Source organism: Oncorhynchus keta, chromosome 15 (genome assembly GCF_023373465.1).
Source record: "Oncorhynchus keta strain PuntledgeMale-10-30-2019 chromosome 15, Oket_V2, whole genome shotgun sequence".
Classification (NCBI taxonomy): Eukaryota; Metazoa; Chordata; class Actinopteri; order Salmoniformes; family Salmonidae; genus Oncorhynchus; species Oncorhynchus keta.
Genome location: NC_068435.1, coordinates 27969242 through 27989345, shown reverse-complemented (window position 1 = coordinate 27989345; position 20104 = coordinate 27969242). Strand labels below are relative to the sequence as shown.

Sequence of the window (20104 nt, the reverse complement as noted above, 5' to 3'; positions counted from 1 at the left end):
ATACTAGCTAAAAATGCCAACATTGATATCGGCCCGATGTCTAGTTTTAACGCCAGATGTGCAAAACCAATGTCAAAGCTGACGTGCATACCTATATAACAAAGGTACATGACGTGAATGACGATAAGTGCAACACAGCATTCCTAAACTTGCCCACAATGTCAGCTGTGTGGTTCGAGCAGTGAACAAGTCAAGCAGTCATTTGAAAGAGTAACAATATTTCAGCGAGACAACTCAAAGGCGAATTCCTTGATAATGGATTTCATTGTCCTTGACAATCAACCGTTCTCTGTCATGGGAGGTTATGGCTTTCGGACTAGTCGAGCACTGGTTAACATTAACAAGTGTGCTATTTTTCCGATGTGGCCCTACCGGAGATACACAGTAATAGCGTCACTGCTATTAGCTTCACGACATGCATACTATGGAACACGGTTTGGGTGTAGCACTGTCAAAGCTGTACAAAAAAATCTGCAATCACCAGCCACAAACAATGTGTTTATGATTATTTGACCCTGCTGGCCATTTATGAACATTTGAACATCTTGGCTATGTTCTGTTATAATCTCCATCCGGCACAGCCAGAAGAGGCTCCACCCCTCATAGCCTGGTTCCTCTCTAGGTTTCTTGGTAGGTTCTGGCCTTTCTATGGAGTTTTTCCTAGCCACCGTGCTTCTACACCTGCATTGCTTGCTGTTTGGGGTTTTAGGCTGGGTTTCTGTACAGCACTTTGAGATATTAGCTGATGTAAGAAGGGCTTTATAAATAAATGTGATTTGATCTGTACCAGTGAAAAGTTTGGACACCTACTCATTCAGGGGTTTTTCTTAATTTTTTACTATTTTCTACATAGAGAAGACATCAAAACTATGAAATAATACATATGGAATCATGTAGTAACCAAAAAAGTTCAGCGTGAATAGCACAGCAGTGTTGCAGTTATTCAAACACTCAAACTACTACCATACCCCGTTCAAAGGCAATTCATTATTTGGCTTACCCATTCACCCTCTGAATGGCACACACACAATCCATGCCAAAAAAAAATTCAAGACTTAAAAATCCTTCTTTAACCTGTCTCCTCCTTCATCTATACTGATTAAAGTGGATTTAACAAGTAACATCAATAAGGGATCATGGCTTTCACCTGGTCAGTCTATGTCATGGAAAGAGCAGGTGTTCTTATATACTCAGTGTACATGTAAACACTGCTGAAAAAGTAACTGGTAACAGAAATATATAAATACTTATGGTAATATACTACTGGTATATATTAATGTGTATGTATAAACATGTAAACAGTAGTAATAGTGACCAGTAGCAGGATAAATAGATAAATACTAATGATAATCAATGGACAGCAGTGTAATGCAGTAATACATCGGTGGAGACCTGTGGATGGTCTGTGTGGATAGTCTGTAGGAGAGGGAGACCAGTAGTTGTTAGCCATTTTAACAGTCTTATGGCTGGCCAGGGGATAGAAGCTGTTTAGGAGTCTGTTGGTCTGAGCCTTGATGCACCGGTAACGCCTGCCGGATGTGAGCATGGAGAACAGTCCATCTCTCGGGTGGCTGGAGTCTTTGTCAAGCACGCTTTTGGCAAGCACACTACAAGTGCTAGTATATGCATTATTATCCCTGACTCTAACAGGCTTGCTTACTCCTTTGCTTTCACCTCACCTCATATTCATGATCTCAAAACAGAAAGCTCTGCCACCTGCTGGCAGGTCAGAGGGGTGCACTGAAACATCATAGAGGCAAGCTGTTAGAGATGAGTACTGGTGAATTATCATTGTGATCCATGGAGATGTTATATGTTTTTTACCTGCTGCAAAGCCAATTGCCCTCTGGGACAACATTTTACAACTTTATACATAATTACATACTGCTCTGTGCACCTCACTCTCTGTCCTCTTCCTCGTCCCAGATGACAGTCTGATGAAAGCTGCATTTCAGTCTTGTTCTGTCATGCTACCCTCTGGCCAAGTTCAATGATATGTTCTGACTAGTCTATTTCAAGTACGAAGAGGTCAATAAAACGCTTTGTGACATCTAACTCTAACACTGGCTCTGTAAAGATTCCTGCAGTAAGCTGTATAGATGTTTCCAATTATTAGCCATACATGTTGAAACATTATTTTGGTCACTCACTCTTGACTTAAGGTCCAAGTTTAGAAAGCATTTATAAAGACTTACATCCCATGGGTGATTTTTCTTCATACTTTCTGCATAGTACAATGGCAAGAGAAAGTAAGAACCCTTTGGAATTATCTGGATTTGATCAAATGTAATCTGATCATCTAATAACTAATAACACACACATTATTGTATTTCTCTTGTCTATATTGAATATATAATTTAAACATTTACTGTGTAGGTTGGGAAAAGTATGTGAACCCCTAGGCTAATGACTTCTCCGAAAGCTAATTGGAGTCAGGAGTCAGCTAATCTGGAGTCCAATCAATGAGACGAGATTGGAGATGTTGGTTAGATCTGCCCTGCCTTATAAAAAACACTCACAAGAAACATTGCCTGATGTGAACCATGCCTCGAACAAAAGAGATCTCAGAAGACCTAAGATTAAGAATTGTTGACTTGCATAAAGCTGGAAAGGGTTACAAAAGTTTCTCTAAAAACCTTGTTGTTCATCAGTCCATGGTAAGACAAATTGTCTATAAATGGAGGAAAAGTTCAGCACTCTTGCTAGTCTCCCTAGGAGTGGCCGTCCTGCAAAGAGGCAGCAAGAGCACAGTGCAGAATGCTCAATTAGGTTAAGAAGAATCCTAGCGTGTCAGCTAAAGACTTAGAGAAATCTCTGGAACATGCTAGCATCTCTGTTGACGAGTCAACGATACGTAAAACACTAAACAAGAATGGTGTTCATGAGAGGACACCACGGAAGAAGCCACTGCTGTCCAAAAACAACATTGCTGCGTGTCTGAAGTTTGCAAAAGTGCACCTGGATGTTCCACAGCGCTACTGGCAAAATATTCTGTAGACAGATGAGACTACAGTTGAGTTGTTTGGAAGGAACACACAACACTATGTGTGGAGAAAAAAAGGCACAGCACACCAACATCAAAACCTCAACCCAACTGTATGGTGCAGTGAGCATCATGGTTTGGGGCTGCCTCAGGGCCTGGACAGCTTGCTATCATCGATGGGAAAATGAAATCCCAAGTTTAACAGGAGAGTTAGGCTATCTGTCCGTCAATTGAAGCTCAACAGAAGTTGGGTGATGCAACAGGACAACGACCCAAAACACAGAAGTAAATCAACAACAGAAAAAAATATGACTACTGGAGAGTCCTGACCTCAACCCGATTGAGATGCTGTGGCATGACCTCCATAGAGCAGTTCACACCAGACATCCCGAGAATATTGCTGAACTGAAACAGTTTTGTAAAGAGGAATGGTCCAAAATTCCTCTTGCCCTTTGTGCAGGTCTGATCCGCAACTACAGAAAACGTTTGGTTGAGGTTATTGCTGCCAAAGTACGGTCAACCAGTTATTAAATCCAAGGGTTCACATACTTTTTTCACCCTGAACTGTGAATGTTTACATGTGAATGTTTAGTGTGTTCAATAAAGACATGAAAATGTATAATTGTTTGTGTGTTGTTAGTTTAAGCAGACTGTGTTTGTCTATTTTTGTGATCTAGATGAAGATCAGATCATTTTATGACCAATTTATGCAGAAATCCAGGTATTTCCAAAAGATTCACTTACTTTTTCTTGCCACTGTATTCTTGCTTCAAATGTTTCATCCACTATCTGTATTTTGCAAGTGTATTTATGGAAACTGTATTTATTTCACTTTCCCATCGATTCATCCTCCTCTTCACTCTTTCATTATATTTTCTCCTGATGTTTTTTTGTCTTTTCTTGGTACAGAATGTTAAGTCGGCCATGCACCTGGAGCGTACCAAAGGTTTCTGCCACGTGGTGGTGTCCTCTAACCTGCGGGATGGTTTCTCCCACCTGATCCAGTCGGCAGGGCTGGGGGGCATGAAACACAACGCCGTTCTCATGGCCTGGCCTGGAGGCTGGAAACAGGCTGAGGACTCATACCCCTGGAAGAACTTCATTGGTACACACACACCATACTCTAGTATCCTCCACACTACACACCGTCGTTTGCTATACTAGTCTACAGTAGATTTAAGTAGCATCAAGTATGTCATAATAAGTAGCCTCTTGTGACGACATCCACATACATTTGAAAAATTAGGCTAGCGTAGCTATCTATTGAGATTTGGTTTTAGCTTCTGAGAACATTTTTGTATGTTTTATAGGCTGGGTTAAGAGTTTTTCCTGACCAAATGACCTGACCAGAGTCAGTCAACTGTGGGGCCTAATTATGTGGGTTTCTTGCACCGATAACAATACAATCAGTACAGTAAATATCCTCCTTATCCCACAGAGACAGTGAGAGAGACAACGTCAGCCCATCAGGCCCTGTTGGTTGCTAAGAACATTGACAAGTTCCCCTGCAACCAGGACCGTCTGGGGGAGGGCACCATAGACGTGTGGTGGATTGTTCATGATGGAGGTCTTCTCATGCTGCTGCCTTTCTTACTGCGCCAACACAAGGTAGTCTGGCATTGGCACCATATGCCTTTGGGTACTGTATACTGTTGCTTTGTAAAAAAAAAAAAAAGAATAAGAAAAAGTATGTACACACTACATTCTAATAATGGCCAGAAATGTTTTTTGTTAATTGCAAGGGGCCATTAAACAATTTCCACAACTGATATTGGACTGAAGCACAATATCATTTAGAACAGTTTCATAGACGCTCATAGTTTCTTTCCTTTTTTTCTATCTCTCTGTCCCTTGTCCATCCCAGGTGTGGAGGAAGTGTAAGATGCGTATCTTCACAGTGGCTCAGATGAATGACAACAGTATTCAGATGAAGAAGGACCTGCAGATGTTCCTGTATCACCTCCGTCTCAACGCTGTAGTGGAGGTGGTGGAGATGGTAAGCAGCTGCACTCACACTTAATCATACCTGCTATAGTATTAATAAGAAACCATTTGTCAAGGGCTTTGCCCCCTTTTTTTTACCAGTTTCTTTGAATTTCTGTCCTCAGCACGATAGTGACATTGCAGCCTTCACCTATGAGAAGACCCTGGTGATGGAGCAGCGCTCTCAGATGCTGAAACAGATGCAGCTGTCCAGAACCGAGCGGGAGAGAGAGGTAATGTGATGCTCAACTCTTGTCAGGTTCTGTTTAACCTACAGGAGGTTGGTGGTACCTTATTTGGGGAGAACGGGTTCATAGTAATGGCTGGAATGGAATCAATGGAATGGTATCATACTCATCGTGTTTCCACGTGTTTGATACCATTCCATTTACTCCATTCCATCCATTATTATGAGCCGTCCTCCCCTTAGCAGCCTACTGTGGTGTAACCAGGTGATTCAATAGTGGACAACAAAAAGGAAACGCCACACACTGCTGCTCACTATCCCAGGTGATTCTATATGGAACAGTTTGACCCTTCATCAGGCATCCATATCCAGGTGGGGGCGGAAGGTTCATGAAACGGGAGGTAAAATTATATAACAGGTTCACAATATTAACATTCAATGTATCAAAATATATGATCATACACAAGGAAGGTGATCAGTATTTTCGGTTATATTATATATATATATACATACATATACATATACATATACAATATTCAGTTAGGATAAGACACAATATGTACATTTTGAAACTGAAGGGTTTAAGTCAAAACATTGTTGTAAATAAAATCACCTGGGAGCATGAGCAGCAGTATACTGTGTTTTCCTTTCTGTTTTCCTACATCTCCAGCACCTGCAGAAAGTACCTGGATGTGCGTGTTTTCTTCAGCTTTTGTACAATAGTGAATAAAACATAATTATATTGACAAGTGAACACTTGGTCACTGCTTTGAATGTTGACTGTAGGCCTATGCACAGTGTTTAAATCAAGGACGGGGACAAAGGTTGCACTTCACACGCGGGATAGATTATATTTTTGTTCATTCCTGTTACAGTAGTTCTTCCTTGTTGTTTGTGGCTCGTAATATGGACTGACTGTTGTGACATTTTGGCCTGTCCTGATTTCCTGCTGCTGTGTTGGATGTTCTGGGCTCGCATCGGGTTGGGCTTCAGATTCAGAGCATCACAGACGAGTCACGTAACTCCATCTAGAAGAAGAAGTCCTCCGTGGTAGAGACACTACAGGCCTCAAACACACTACAGGTCCCAAGCCTGTCCATATCCATGGACATACGGGAAGATGAGGAGGTAGCCCAACAGCCATGTGATGTGTCTGCCTCAGAACCATCCCATAAACATCCCATAAGCAATCTCCCTTCCCTCTCCACCCTTTAGCCCATCCTCATGCCTGTATCTGACATGGACAGAGCCACAGCTATTAAGTATGTTTCTAAAAAAGCTGTGATTTGTCAATTCTTGAGGAAATCTTAAGGAATGACTAAGGTGTTCCAGTAAAAGCGTACCCCAATACTGTCTGCGTTTCTTGAAGCAGCGCCCTGAAGCATTACTCAATGAATATGGCTATGGCAAAAGAATGAAAGAGAACTGAATTATAGGATTTCTATGGCTGTGGTCTTCTTGTGTCCTTGTCACCCTACTCCTGCATCCACTTACGTGAGAGTTATCGGCTCAGTAACTTTGTAGCAAGTATTACACTTAGATCTTTTTACAACAATCTTCTTAGAACCAACAACTTAGAACGTTCTTGGTGCGCTGGCAAAACCGCCAACCCCAAACCGCCAACTTCAACTTGGATTAGAAATAGTAATAGTAATAATATAGTAATATATGCCATTTATCAGACGCTTTTATCCAAAGCGACTTACAGTCATGTGTGCATACATTCTACGTATGGGTGGTCCCGGGGATCGAACCCACTACCCTGGCGTTACAAGCGCCATGCTCTACCAACTGAGCTACAGGGACCACAAAATGTAATCCCATTTTTCCTAATTGTTTCCATCATTTCCATTTTTCTTCACTTTGATTTATTTGTAGTATGTTTTATTATTATTGTTTGCTATAGTACACTTTATTTTGTTTCTATGTCATGCATTGTTTTTATGGAGCTTTGTTATTTTAACGTTGAAGCATTGAAATGTACAGTAATATTTCATAGTAGACAGATGAACGAATGCAACCATGAGAATGTCATCCATAATCCATTTTGGATCTATTGCTTGGATTAACATTGTCATTCTTGCCGATAATGCAAAACATAAGGATAGTCTCCATTCTACAGTTGTGCCAGCCTCCTGATCCTATCTGACAGGAGGCACTGCTTTGTTTAGCATCCTGCCTGGGTCTGTAGTGACACCAGTGTTATCCCCCAGGCTCAGCTGATCACTAAACTGGGCACTAAATCCCATGCCAACCTCAGTGACACAGCTACCGCCGCTCCCGACCACCATGTCCACATGACCTGGACCAAAGACAAGCTGATCGCCGAGAGGAACCGTAAACGCGGCGAGCCGAACATGGGCGTGAAGGACCTCTTCAATATGAAACCGTAAGTATCTCCCCTAGAGGCTCATGGCAGTACACTGTCAGACATACCCCTTTCACACTACTGAACTGAATCTTGCTGTTCTGTACTGGCCTGGTTATGGTAGTGTGAAAATGGTATTAGCACTGCCAACAGAAACTACTCAATCCATAGATGCACCTGTCTAGTGCACATATAGAATAATGGTTACAATAGCTACAGTACTGTTACATACTTGAAATATCTAGACTGAGTATGATGTACCTTTACTTGAACTGTACTCGGTTCTCATGTTCAGACTAGTCTGTACTCCATCATTGATGCCCTGTTCTCCCTATTTGTGTCTGAAATGTGTGATTAACCATGGTGAGATGTATATATTATAAACATACCTATGTTTTGTTTTGTTTCCTCTCTTCTAGAGAGTGGGAGAGTTTGTAAGTCAAGTTTCTCTTAGTCTTAAGTATGTGTGTGATCCTTTTTCCCCCCTCATGTCGTGACCTTATAGTTTTTCTTAGAGCGACGAGGGGTGTGTGGTGTCTTTCTTCACTTCTCTCCTCCTCCTCCTCTTCTAACAGCATGTATAGTTCTCTCTCAGTTGATTTACGTGGAAAAGACAACATTCACTCAGCATGTGTGACCTTGCCTAACTTGCCTAGACTATTTTATATATGCTTATAATGGTAAGCATATATACAGTACCAGTCAAAAGTTTGGACACACCTACTCATTCAAAGGTTTCTTTATTTTTACTACTTTCTACATTGTAGAATAATAGTGAAGACATCAAAACTATGAAATAACACATATGGAATCATGTAGTAACCAAACAAATCTAAATATATTTTATATTTGAGATTCTTCAAAGTAGCCACCTTGATGACAGCTTTGCACACTCTTGGCATTCTCTCAACCAGATTCATGAGGAATGCTTTTCTAACAGTCTTGAAGGAGTTCCCACATATGCAGAGCGCTTGTTGGCTGCTTTTCCTTCACTCTGCTGTCCAACTCATCCCAAACCATCTCAATTGGGATGAGGTCGGGTGATTGTGGAGGCCAGGTCATCTGATGCAGAACTCCATCCCTCTCCTTCTTGGTGAAATAGCCCTTACACAGCCTGGAGGTGTGTTTTGGGTCATTCTCCTGTTGAAAAACAAATGATAGTCCCACTGAGCGCAAACCAAATGGGATTGCGTGTCGCTGCAGAATGCTGTGGTAGACATGCTGGTTTAGTGTGCCTTGAATTCTAAATAAATCACTGACGGTGTCACCAGCAAAGCACCCCCCCCCACATCATCACACCTCCTCCTCCATGCTTCATGGTGGGAACCACATATGCAGAGATTATCCATTCACCTATTCAGCGTCTCACAAAGACACGGCAGTTGGAACCAAAACTCACTCATCAAACCAAAGGACAGATTTCCACCAGTCTAATGTCCATTGCTCGTGTTTCTCTGCCCAAGCAAGTCTCTTCTTTTTATTGGTGTCCTTTAGTAGTGGTTTCTTTGCAGCAATTTGACCATGAAGGCCTGATTTATGCAGTCTCCTCTAAACAGTTGATGTGGAGATGTGTCTGTTACTTGAACTCTGTGAAGCATTTATTTGGGCTGCGATCTGAGGTGCATGTAACTCTAATGAACTTATCCCCTACAGCAGAGGTAACTCTGGGTCTTCCTTTCCTGTGGCGGTCCTTATGAGAGCCAGTTTCATAATAGTGTTTGATGGTTTTTGCGACTGCGCTTGAAGAAACTTTAAAAGTTATTGAAATTTTCCGGATTGACTGACCTTCATGTCTTAATGTAATGATTCTCTTTGCTTATTTGAGCTGTTCTTGCCATAATATGGACTTGGTCTTTTACAAAAATAGGGCTATCCTCTGTATACCCACACCTACCATGTCACAACACAACTGATTGGCTCAAACACATTAAGAAGGAAAGAAATTCCACAAATGAACTTTTAACAAGGCACACCTGATAATTGAAATGCATTCCAGGTGACTACCTCATGAAGCTGGTTGAGAGAATGCCAAGAGTGTTGTCATGGAAATTTCCTGTATTTACCAAATCATGAGAGCAAACCACACACAACTCAGTTATCACAAAGTCCATCTTTAATTATATGAGCTCCATCACAACCCTGTGACTCTCAGATCAATTCAGTGTCTATAAATTAATTCTCTGAGAGTCCCTTACACATTGCAACTGAGATCCTTTATAGCAAAGACACACATAGCCAGACAGCATTGGCCATAATTTATCGTTCAGCTTTGTCTCCTAAAGTATGTTATTTTCTCAAACTCAGAACCATAAAACAAATCCTCATATCAACAGGCATATATTAAATCCACCCTATCTTGACAAGATCACAGAGACACATTGACTGGCACACAGACATTGTGGAGCCAAGAGATACACGCTTGACCTCTCCCCTCTCTCCGGCCCAAGTAACTTAGTCCTGAGAGAGAACAGATAACTGCAAACCCGGCCACAGTATTATACAAAAATAAACATTCTGATGAGAAGTAACTTACAAACATATGATGAATATAAAACATCTTACCTATGTTGGCAACTAATTCTGATTATTCCCCAACAGTGTGAAAAGCTGTCATCAAGACAAAGGGGTGGCTACTTTTTGGGGATTTGTTTAACACTTTTTTTGTTTACCGCAGTACATGATTCCGTATTATTTCATAGTTTTGGTGTCTTCACTATTATTAAACAATGTAAAAAATAGTACAAATAAAGTAAAACCCTTGAATGAGTAGGTGTCAACTTTTGACTGGTACTAAAAATACAGTTGAAGTCGGAAGTTTACATACACTTAGGTTTAGTGTCATTAAAACTCGTTTTTCAACCACTCCACAAATTTCTTGTTAACTAACTATAGGTTTGGCAAGTCTGTTAGGACATCTACTTGGTGCATGACGCAAGTAATTTTTCCAACAATTGTTTAGAGACAGATAATAATACATATATAATTCACTGTATCACAATTCCAGTGGGTCAGAAGTTTACATACACTAAGTTGACTGTGCCTTTAAACAGCTTGGAATGTAATGGCTTTAGAAGCTTCTGATATGCTTATTGACATCCTTTGAGTCAATTGGAGGTGTACATGTGCATGTATTTCAAGGCCTACCTTCAAACTCGGTGCCTCTTTGCATGACATCATGGGAAAATCAAAAGAATTCAGCCAAGACCTCAGAAAATAAATTGTAGACCTCTACAAGTCTGGTTCATCCTTGGGAGCAGTTTCCAAATGCTTGAAGCTACCACATTCATCTGTACAAACAATAATTTGCAAGTATAAACACCATGGGACCACGCAGGCGTCATACCGCTCAGGAAGGAGACGCGTTCTGTCTCCTAGAGATGAACATACTTTGGTGCGAAAAGTGCAAATCAATTCCAGAACAACTGCAATGGACCTAGTGAAGATGCTAGAGGAAACCGGTACAAAAGTATCCATATCCACAGTAAAACGAGACCTATATCATCATAAGGCCGCTCTGCATGGAAAAAGCCACTGCTCCAAAACCACCATAAAAATCCAGATTACGGTTTGCAACTGCACATGCGGACAAAGATTGTACTTTGTCCTCTGGTCTGATGAAACAAAAATAGAACTGTTTGGCCATAATGACCATTGTTATGTTTGGAGGGAAAAGGGGGAGGCTTGCAAGCCGAAGAACACCATCCCAACCGTGAAGCACAGGGTTGGCAGCATCATGTTGTGGGGGTGCTTTGCTCCATGAGGGACTGGTGCACTTCACAAAATAGATGGCATCATGAGGTAGGGAAATTATGTGGATATATTGAAGCAACATCTCAAGACATCAGTCAGGAAGTTGAGGCTTAATCGCAAATGGGTCTTCCAAATGGACAATGACCCCAAGCATACTTCCAAAGTTGTGGCAAAATGGCTTAAGGACAGCAAAGTCAGGGTATTGTGTGGCCATCATAAAGCCCTGACCTCAATCCTATAAAAAAAATGTGTGGGCAGAACTAAAAAAGTGTGTGCGAGCAAGGAGGCCTACAAACCTGACTCAGTTACACCAGCTCTGTCAGGAGGAATGATCCAAAATTCCCCCAACTTATTGTGGGAAGCTTGTGGCTACCTGAAAAGTTTGACCCAAGTTAAACAATTTAAATACTAATTGAGTGTATGTAAACTTCTGACCCACTGGGAATGTGATGAAAGAAATAAAAGCTGATATAAATTATTCTCTCTATTATTCTGACATTTCATATTCTTAAAATAAAGTGGTGATCCTAACTGACCTAAGACTGGGAATTTTTCTAGGATTCAATGTCAGGAATTGTGAAAAACTGAGTTTAAATGTATTTGGCTAAGGTGTATGTAAACTTCCGAATACAACTGTATCTAACAAATATGCCTTGGTGCTTAGGTAAGTGAGGCGTGATATTATTCTTGTCAAATCAACAATTACTTCTGCCTGCAATATTCCTTAACTAGATTTAGTTAAGCCTACTGTTACATGCAGTATCAACATGACATTACTCCTGAACCATGTTTTATCAGTATAATCTATAGTATGGCTATGGAGGCATTTGTTATACATTACTTAGGGTAGCTAATTGGCTTACTGTACATTTTTGCCATGATACCGTCAAGTCACGTATCATGAATGCTTATGACATGTTTATAGTAGAAGCCTGTAGTAGGATATAAGGCATCCCTATTTGACCAGGGCCTGGTCAAATTTTAGTGCACTATATAGGGAAAATGTATTTATCTGTTATTTTACCAGGTAAGTTGACTGAGAACACGTTCTCATTTGCAGCAACGACCTGGGGAATAGTTACAGGGGATGTAAATTGGGGATTATTAGGTGACGGTTTGAGGGCCAGATCGGGAATTTAGCCAGGACACCGGGGTTAACACCCGGCCCTTCTGTAGCACAGTTGGTAGAGCATGGCGCTTGTAACGCCAGGGTAGTGGGTTCGATTCCGGGACCACCCATCGTAGAATGTATGCACACATGACTGTAAGTCGCTTTGGATAAAAAATCTGCTAAATGGCATATATTATTATATTAAAAAAAAAAGTATTATAAGTGCAATGGGATCTTTAATGACCTCAGAGAGTCAGGACACCCATTTAACATCCCATCCAAAAGACAGCACCCTACACAGGGCATTGCCCAATCACAGCCCTGGGGCATTGGGATATTTTTTAGACCAGAGGAAATAGTGCCTCCTACTGGCCCTTCAACACCACTTCCAGCAGCACCTGGTCTCCCATCCAGGAACTGACCAGGACCAACCCTGCTTAGCTTCAGAAGCAAGCCAGCAGTGGTATGCAGGGTGGTATGCTGCTGGCAATTTTTAAAAGGGTGCTTTTTGGGGCTCAATCCAAGTAGAAGACATGTAAAGTTGTTATTCTTGAGTTTAACCTGTTATTTTTCCTATTTTGTAGGAACCAGTCTAACGTGAGGAGGATGCACACCGCGGTCAAGTTGAATGAGGTTGTGGTCAACAAATCCCAGGGAGCTCAGCTGGTGCTGCTGAACATGCCTGGACCGCCCAAAAACAAGGGTGGTGACGAGAATTGTATCCTTTTTTTAAAACCACTAGTATACTCTGAACTGGGTAACGGAGTGTCCACTGTCTGAGTCAGTATCATCTTACAGTAATAAATAGACTGACAGGGAATGAAGCTATAATGATGTACAGTGCTGTGAAAACACATTTTCTACCTTTATGATTTTTATTTTTTCACATTTTTCACGCTGAATGTTAACAGATCTTCAATCAAAACATAATATTAGATACAGGGAACCTGACTAAACAAATAACACAAAAATTGGATACCTATTTATTTAACAAAATTAAGCAACACTCAGTGCCCCTGTGTGGAAAAGTATTTATTAAGCCTGGCTCGCTGTCGGCGTTCCTATTCATCCCAAAGGTATTTAATGAGGTTGAGGTCAGGGCTATGTGCAGGCCAGCCAAGTTCTTTCGCACTGATCTCGACAAATCATTTCTGTATGGACCTAGATTTTTGCACAGGGGCCTTGTCATGCTGAAACAAAGTTGGAAGCACAGAATCATCTAGAATGTCATTGTGTGCTGTATTGTTAAGATTTCCATTTCATGAAGCTCCTGGTGAACAGTTCTTGTGCTGACATTGCTTCCAGAGGCAGTTTGGAACTTGGTAGTGAGTGTTGCAACCGAGGACAGGTGATTTTTATGCGCATACAGCACTCAGCGGTCCCGTTCTGTGAGCTTGTGTGCCCTACCACTTCGCGGCTGAGCTGTTGTTGTTCCTACACATTTCCACTTCATAGAAACCGCACTTACAGTAGACCGTGGCAGCTCTAGCAGGGCAGAAATTTGACATACTGACTTGTTGGAAAGGTGGCATCTTATGACAGTGTCACTTCGAAAGTCACTGAGCTCTTCAGTAAGGCCATTCTATGACCAATGTTTGTCTATGGAGATTGCATGGCTGTGTGCTCGATTTTATACACCTGTCAGCAAAGGGGTGTCCACATACTTTTGTATAGTGTATATCGTTTTTTTTTTTTTACAAAATTTCTAGGAATCTCTCAGCACCAATGTTGTGTAACTTTTCAAATTAAATAAATTAAATAAGTATACAAATGTTATTAGTTAACTCGGGTTCCCTTTATTTAATATTTGGTTTTGGTTGAAGATCTGATAACATTCAGTGTAAAGAATAAGCAAATATAGAGAATCCGAAATACGTTTTCACGGACGGCATTGTACATAGGCATGAACTGTTGATGAGGAACTGCTTGAGGTGTCTAAATTAAAATTCCAGACTTTTAGGTTATTGCCCCCATTACTTTTACTTTTGATATTTCAAATCACTGTACCATTTAGTACTCTTCCACGTCAGTGTCTATGCGGTTGTTTCTCCTTGACCCCATGGCCTGTAGACATGGAGTTTCTGGAAGTTCTTATGGATGGACTGGACCGTGTGCTGCTGGTACGTGGCGGAGGCAGGGAGGTGATAACAATCTATTCCTAGCGCCAACAGACACGGGCGGGTATGGTGCAGCCTCAGAGAATCCGGCGAGGTCATCCGGACAAATGGCTGGGCCTCAGCCTCCACCACAGTGCCAGGAGAGGAGTGGGTCGCCCCTATACTGTAGTATGGGAGGACAGTAGGGGGCTGCCTCCACACGCGGAGCAGACTAAGCACACACTGCTGCTGACTGGAGGACAACAGAGGGCACTCTGGATAATCTTTCCATTTCTTATTGTCAGTCGTTAGGAATAGGAATTCTTTCAGTAGAACAAAGTGCATAAGTAATGATATTAGGATGGATAGAGATGACCTCGGATGACATGGCTCAGGACTCTATGTAGTATGGTCTAGCCTAGCTGACATAGGATGTAGCTTGTAAGTCCAGATAGTAGACGGGTGTTTAAATCGCAAGTTAGGCAGCCTACTGTGGTTGTGCTCTGGAGTGAGCCACTTGCCCTGTAGTGCACTACTTTTGACGAGAGCTCTTATGGGCCCTGGTCAAATGTAATGCACTATATCGGGAATAGGGTGCCATTTGGCAGAACTGGCCTTAGGCATTACCGGTCGCGTTGTGCCCCACAGCCTCTTGTGAACAAAAAAGGAACTTAGTCAGGGTCTCAACTTTCTGTTATATACAAGGTGAAATTTGGTTGTGCGTCATTATTTCAGTCATAGACCGTCAATCGGTAAACAATGTCAGACAGAATTTTTTTTGATTGATAGTTATTTTTGTCAATATATATTTTCTTTTAGGTGGTAGATCAGCTTTAATATCGCAGATAGATTGTGGCTTCCAAACCCCTGTATATTTTTATATATATTACACAGTACCAGTCAAAAGTTTGGACACACCTACTCATTCCATGGTTTTTCTTTATATTTTACTATTTTCTACATTGTAGAATAATAGTGAAGACATCAGAACTATGAAATAACACATGGAATCATGTTGTAACCAACAATGTGTTAAGCAAAACAAAATATATTTGAGATTCTTCAAAGTAGCCACCCTTTGCCTTAATGACAGCTTTGCACACTCTTGACATTCTCTCAACCAACTTCATGAGGTAGTACCCTGGAATGAATTTCAATTAACAGGTGTGCCTTGTTAAAAGTTATTTTGCGGAATTTCTTTCCTTAGTGCGTTTGAGACCATCAGTTATGTTGTGACAAGGAAGGGGTTTTATACAGAAGATAGCCCTGTTTGGTAAAAGACCAAGTCCATATTATGGCAAAAGCAGCTTAAATAAGAAAAGAGAAACAACAGTCCACCATTACTTTGTAAGACATGAAGGTCAGTAAATCTGGAGAATTTCAAGAACTAAGTGTAGTCGCAAAAATCAACAAGCACTGATGAAACTGGCTCTCATGAGGACCGCCACAGGAAAGGAAGACCCAGAGTTACCTCTGCTGCAGAGGATAAGTCATTCGAGTTAACTGCACCTCAGATTGCAGTCCAAATAAATGTTTCACAAAGTTCAAGGAACAGACAGACATCTCAACATCAACTGTTTAGAGACTGCGTAAATCAGGCCTTCATGGTTGAATCCTGCATAGAAACTACTATTAAAGGACACCAACAAGAAGAAGAGACTTGCTTGGGCCAAGAAACACGAGAAATGGACGTTAGACTGGTAAAAGTCTGTACTTTGGTCCGAACCAAAGTACTGAGTCCAAATGTGCGATTTTTGTCTTTTGTGAGACGCAGAGTAGGTGAACGGATGATCTCTGCATGTGTGCTTCCCATCGTGAAGCATGGAGGAGGAGGTGTGATGGTGTGGGGGTGCTTTTTGCTGGTGACAATGCATTCTGCAGCGATACTCCATCCCATCTGGTTTGCGCTTAGTGGGACCATCATTTGTTTTTCAACGGGGCAATGACCCAAAACACACCTCCATGCTGTGTATGCACTATTTGACGAATAAGAGTGATGGAGTGCTGCATCAGATGACTAAGCCACCACAATCACCCGACCTCAGCCCATTTGAGATAGTCTGGGATGTTGGACCGCTGAGTGAAGGAAAAGCAGTACTCAGCATATGTGGGATCTCCTTCAAGACTGTTGAAAAAGCCTTCCTAATAGTTTTGATGTCTTCACTATTGTTCTACAATGTAGAAAATAGTAAAAAATATATTTAAAAAACCTTGAATGAGTAGCTGTGTCCCAAACTTTTGTGTGTGTGAGAGAAGTTGTAAGTTTACGTACACCTTAGCCAAATACATTCACACAATTCCTGACATTCAATTCTTGTAAAAATTCCCTGTCTTAGGTCAGTTCGGATCCTCACTTTATTTAAATAATGTGAAATGTCAGAATGATAGTAGAGAGAATGATTTATATCAGCTTTCATTTCTTTCATCACATTCCCAGTGGGTCAGAAGTTTCCCCTTCACTCAATTAGTACTTGGTAGCATTGCCTTTAAATTGTTTAACTTGGGTCAAACGTTTCAGGTAACCTTCCACAAGCTTCCCACAATAAGTTCGGTGAATTTTGGCCCATTCCTCCTGACAGAGCTGGTGTAACTGAGTCAGGTTTGTAAGCCTCCTTGCTCGCACACGCTTTTTCAGTTCTGTCCACAAATGTTCTATAGGATTGAAGTCAGGGCTTTGTGATGGCCATTCCAATACCTTTATTGTCATTAAGCCATTTTGCCACAACTTTGGAAGTATATGCTTGGGGTCATTGTCCATTTGGAAGACCCATTTGCGCCCAAGCTTCAACTTCCTGACTGATGTCTTGAGATGTTGCTTCAATATATCCACATAATTTCCCTCCCTCATAATGCCATCTATTTTGTGAATTGCACTTGTCCCTCCTATAGCAAAGCTCCCACACAACATGATGCTGCCAGGTTTTGTAGGCCTCCTTGCTCGCACACGCTTTTAACATTCCTGTGCTTCACGGTTAGGATGGTGTTCTTTGACTTGCAAGCCTCCCCCTATTTCCTCCAAACATAACAATGGTCATTATGGCCAAACAGTTCTATTTTTGTTTCATCAGCCCAGAGAACATTTCTCCAAAAAGTATGATCTTTGTCCCCATGTGCAGTTGCAAACCGTAGTCTGGCTTTTTTATGGCGGTTTTGGAGCAGTGGCTTCTTCCTTGCTGAGCGGCCTTTTAGGTTATGTTAATATAGGACCTGTTTTACTGTGAATATGGATGCTTTTGTACCTGTTTCCTCCAGCATCTTCACAAGGTCCTTTGCTGTTGTTCTGGGATTGATTTGCATTTTCTCACTAAAGTACGTTAATCTCTAGGAGACAGAATGCGTCTCCTTCCTGAGTGGTATGGCGGCTGCGTGGTCCCATGGTGTTTATACTTGCGTACTATTGTTTGTACAGATGAACGTGGTACCTTCAGGCATTTGGAAACTGCTCCCAAGGATGAACCAGACTTGTGGAGGTCTACAATTTATTTTCTGAGGTCTAGGCTGATTTCTTTTGATTTTCCCATGATGTCATGCAAAGAGGCACTGAGTGTGAAGGTAGAACTTGAAATACATCCACAGGTGCACCTCCAATTGACTCAAATTATGTTAATTACATCATTTTCTGGAATTTTCCAAGCTGTTTAAAGGCACAGTCAACTTAGTGTGTGTAAACTTCTGACCCACTGGAATTGTGATACAGTGAATTATAAGTATTATTATCTGTCGGTAAACAATTGTTGGAAAATTGACTTGTGTCATGCACAAAGTAGATGTCCTAAACGACTTGCCATAACTATAGTTTGTTAACAAGAAATTTGTGGAGTGGTTGAAAAACAAGTTTTAATGACTTCAACTTAAGTGTATGTAATTGTTTTTGTTATCCTTCAGCTACCCTCAATCCCTCGCATCTATCTCTGAAGACCATCCAGTTCTATTGGCCATATATTTTTAACTGTGCTGTTTCACAAAAGTTATGAACCTATGTACATTTTAGGGAAACAGTATATTTTACATGAGTTATCTTGTTACTTTTAGTCCCACCCTTCAGCTCCACTCAACCCTTTCCATATATCTCTGAACACCATCCAGTTTCTATTTGCCATTTATTTTTCAGCTGTGATGTTTCACAAAAGTTCTGAAATGTTCTATTATTAGTTTCTACAAATTGTAAATTAAAGATAAACATTTTTGCTAAGAGTATTATTATATTATTGATTGATTGACTATGACTTTTCAAATTAGCTAGCAGTGCTATTTGTAGTTAGCTCCAGGTAAATGTTGCAATTCAAGAGCCATCCCTGAACCTGCGACCAAAAACAAGATACATATTGACAGTACCAAAACAAATGATCTAATGATTCTCTTTGCAGCAGAATGTGCAGAGCTGGGACGGTTGTGTCCCCCATATATATAACGTTCTATTGGTTGCAAGATTTTTGTATAATAATATTAATTGAAAAAAGTTTTGAATCCGGAATCGTTTTGTGTATCAGTTCATAAACCATGTGCCATGAAATTGGTACATCAAAAATATCTTCCCGACTACTTTGCAATCTGTATGGCACAGCTGTCAATTTTTGCGATCTTAAATTAAACTGGTATACTTTTTTATTTATCACAATTTTCTTTAACCAATTTTGGTCATTAATGAAGGGCTGACAGAGAAGTTCCTTACATTCTCCCCTTTCCACATGCCTCTTCCATTTTTGCGGTAATGCTGCAATTAGTTGGTTGTACAGCAGACATTTCCATATATTTTTGTTAGCTGCATGTGTGACAGTCCTATTTATAATCTCATTTTTGTTTTTTTATCAATCAGTATATTTGAGTTTAACCATAATATTTGTTGTAATATTTGTTCTGTCTTTTCTGGTGGATTAAACTGAAATTGCATCCAACTTTCTATGGCTCGTTTTAAAAATAGTTATATATATATATATATATATATTTTTTTTTTTTCGAGATTCCATTTTCCAAATAACCGAAAGGTGTAATCTGAATAAAGCCATTCTTGAACATGGGGTGAGACATTCTTACAAATCTGCTTGAGAACCAGATTTAAGTATAACTTTTTTTTATCTGTTATTTTACCAGGTAAGTTGACTGAAAACACGTTCTCATTTGCAGCAACGACCTGGAGAATAGTTACAGGGGAGAGGGATGAATGAGCCAATTGTAAACTGGGGATTATTAGGTGACAGTGATGGTTTGAGGGCCAGATCGGGAATTTAGCCAGGACACCGGGGTTAACACCCCTACTCTTACAATAAGTGCCATGGGATCTATAATGACCTCAGAGAGTCCGGACACCCGTTTAACGTTCCATCCAAAAGACAGCACCCTACACAGGGCAGTGTCCTGGGGACATTGGGATCATTTTTTTTTTAGACCAGAGGAAATAGTGCCTCCTACTGGCCCTCCAACACCATTTCCAGCAGCACCTGGTCTCCCATCCAGGAACTGATCAGGACCAAGCCTGCTTAGCTTGAGAAGCAAGCCAGCAGTGTTATGCAGGGTGGTATGCTGCTGGCATACTTCTTGTATGACTGAAGCCTTTAGTGAGAGGTCTAATATTTAATCATTTCTGCCCTCCGAATTCATATTCATTATATAAATAGGCCTGTTAATT

At 40.9% G+C, this 20104-nt stretch overlaps 1 protein-coding gene across 3 annotated transcripts in view; it reads left to right on the top strand.

Moving 5' to 3' along the window:
- The window catches only part of LOC118394721 (solute carrier family 12 member 7-like), an 80391-nt gene extending 61018 nt beyond the window's left edge, over window positions 1-19373 (top strand). For 2 of the 3 annotated variants that reach the window (XM_035788199.2, XM_035788201.2), the window contains exons 18-25: window positions 3893-4088; window positions 4422-4591; window positions 4848-4979; window positions 5092-5199; window positions 7367-7542; window positions 7941-7955; window positions 12967-13100; window positions 14453-19373. In XM_035788199.2, coding sequence (XP_035644092.1) covers window positions 3893-4088; window positions 4422-4591; window positions 4848-4979; window positions 5092-5199; window positions 7367-7542; window positions 7941-7955; window positions 12967-13100; window positions 14453-14544 — 1023 coding nt within the window. In that variant the 3' untranslated portion in view covers window positions 14545-19373. The remainder of the gene's footprint in view (window positions 1-3892; window positions 4089-4421; window positions 4592-4847; window positions 4980-5091; window positions 5200-7366; window positions 7543-7940; window positions 7956-12966; window positions 13101-14452) is intronic. The other variant, XM_035788200.2, reaches the window with a different exon arrangement.
- The last annotated feature ends 731 nt before the right edge of the window (window positions 19374-20104 follow it).